This window comes from Fulmarus glacialis, unplaced genomic scaffold (assembly GCF_000690835.1).
Source record: "Fulmarus glacialis isolate BGI_N327 unplaced genomic scaffold, ASM69083v1 scaffold3415, whole genome shotgun sequence".
Classification (NCBI taxonomy): Eukaryota; Metazoa; Chordata; class Aves; order Procellariiformes; family Procellariidae; genus Fulmarus; species Fulmarus glacialis.
Window position 1 is genome coordinate 1 of NW_009214737.1, and position 651 is coordinate 651.

At 57.1% G+C, this 651-nt stretch overlaps 1 protein-coding gene across 1 annotated transcript in view; it reads left to right on the forward strand.

Annotated features, from left to right (window-relative positions):
- Positions 1–498: 498 nt before the first annotated feature.
- LOC104077420 (dual specificity protein phosphatase 6-like) overlaps positions 499–651 on the forward strand; it is a gene marked incomplete at its 5' end in the record, with an annotated part of 3,378 nt that continues 3,225 nt past the window's right edge. The window contains 2 exon segments of the mRNA XM_009578656.1: positions 499–649; position 651. The exon segment at position 651 is cut by the window's right edge and continues 283 nt beyond it. Of these exon segments, the coding sequence (XP_009576951.1) occupies positions 499–649; position 651 (152 nt within the window).

The window sequence follows — 651 nt, forward strand, 5'->3', positions numbered from 1 at the left end:
TGCCCGGGGAAGGGAGTGGGGGGGCGTCCGCAGCGTCCCCCGGGCATTGCACACTGACGCTCCGGGAGGACACCAACCCCTGCCCGCTTCCCCCCAGCACCTCTGTCCTCGCTTTGTTTAAAGAGACCTCGAGGACTGGAATCGTTGTAGCAGCGTGGGGAGGACAGGGCTAACAGGGATCCCGGCATGAGCCGGGGAGGGCAGGAGGAACTGCCGCCGAGACACCTCTCCAGAGGTCCCCGCAGGGCGAAGCGGCACAAAGCTTTAATTTAATCTTGAATGTGCTGAGCCCTCCGCCGCAGCGGGCGATTTTCTTAAACCTTCTTTTAGGTTTGTCCGTCTGCGTGAGAGTGTGACATATTATTTTTCTTTTTCCCGGGGCTCGAGAGGGTGGGAAACAGATGCCCCTTTGCAGACGGAGTTGCACCAGGGAAGTAAGTCGGCTTGCCATCTTAAATCAGGTTGCATTTTTTTTTCCCCCTTTGCTTTTCTCCCCAGGTGGTTTCAGCAAGTTCCAGGCCGAGTTCGCCCTGCACTGCGAAACTAACCTAGACAGCTCGTGTAGCAGCAGCTCTCCTCCTTTGCCAGTCCTGGGCTTGGGAGGCCTCCGAATCAGCTCCGATTCCTCGTCAGACATTGAATCTGACATTG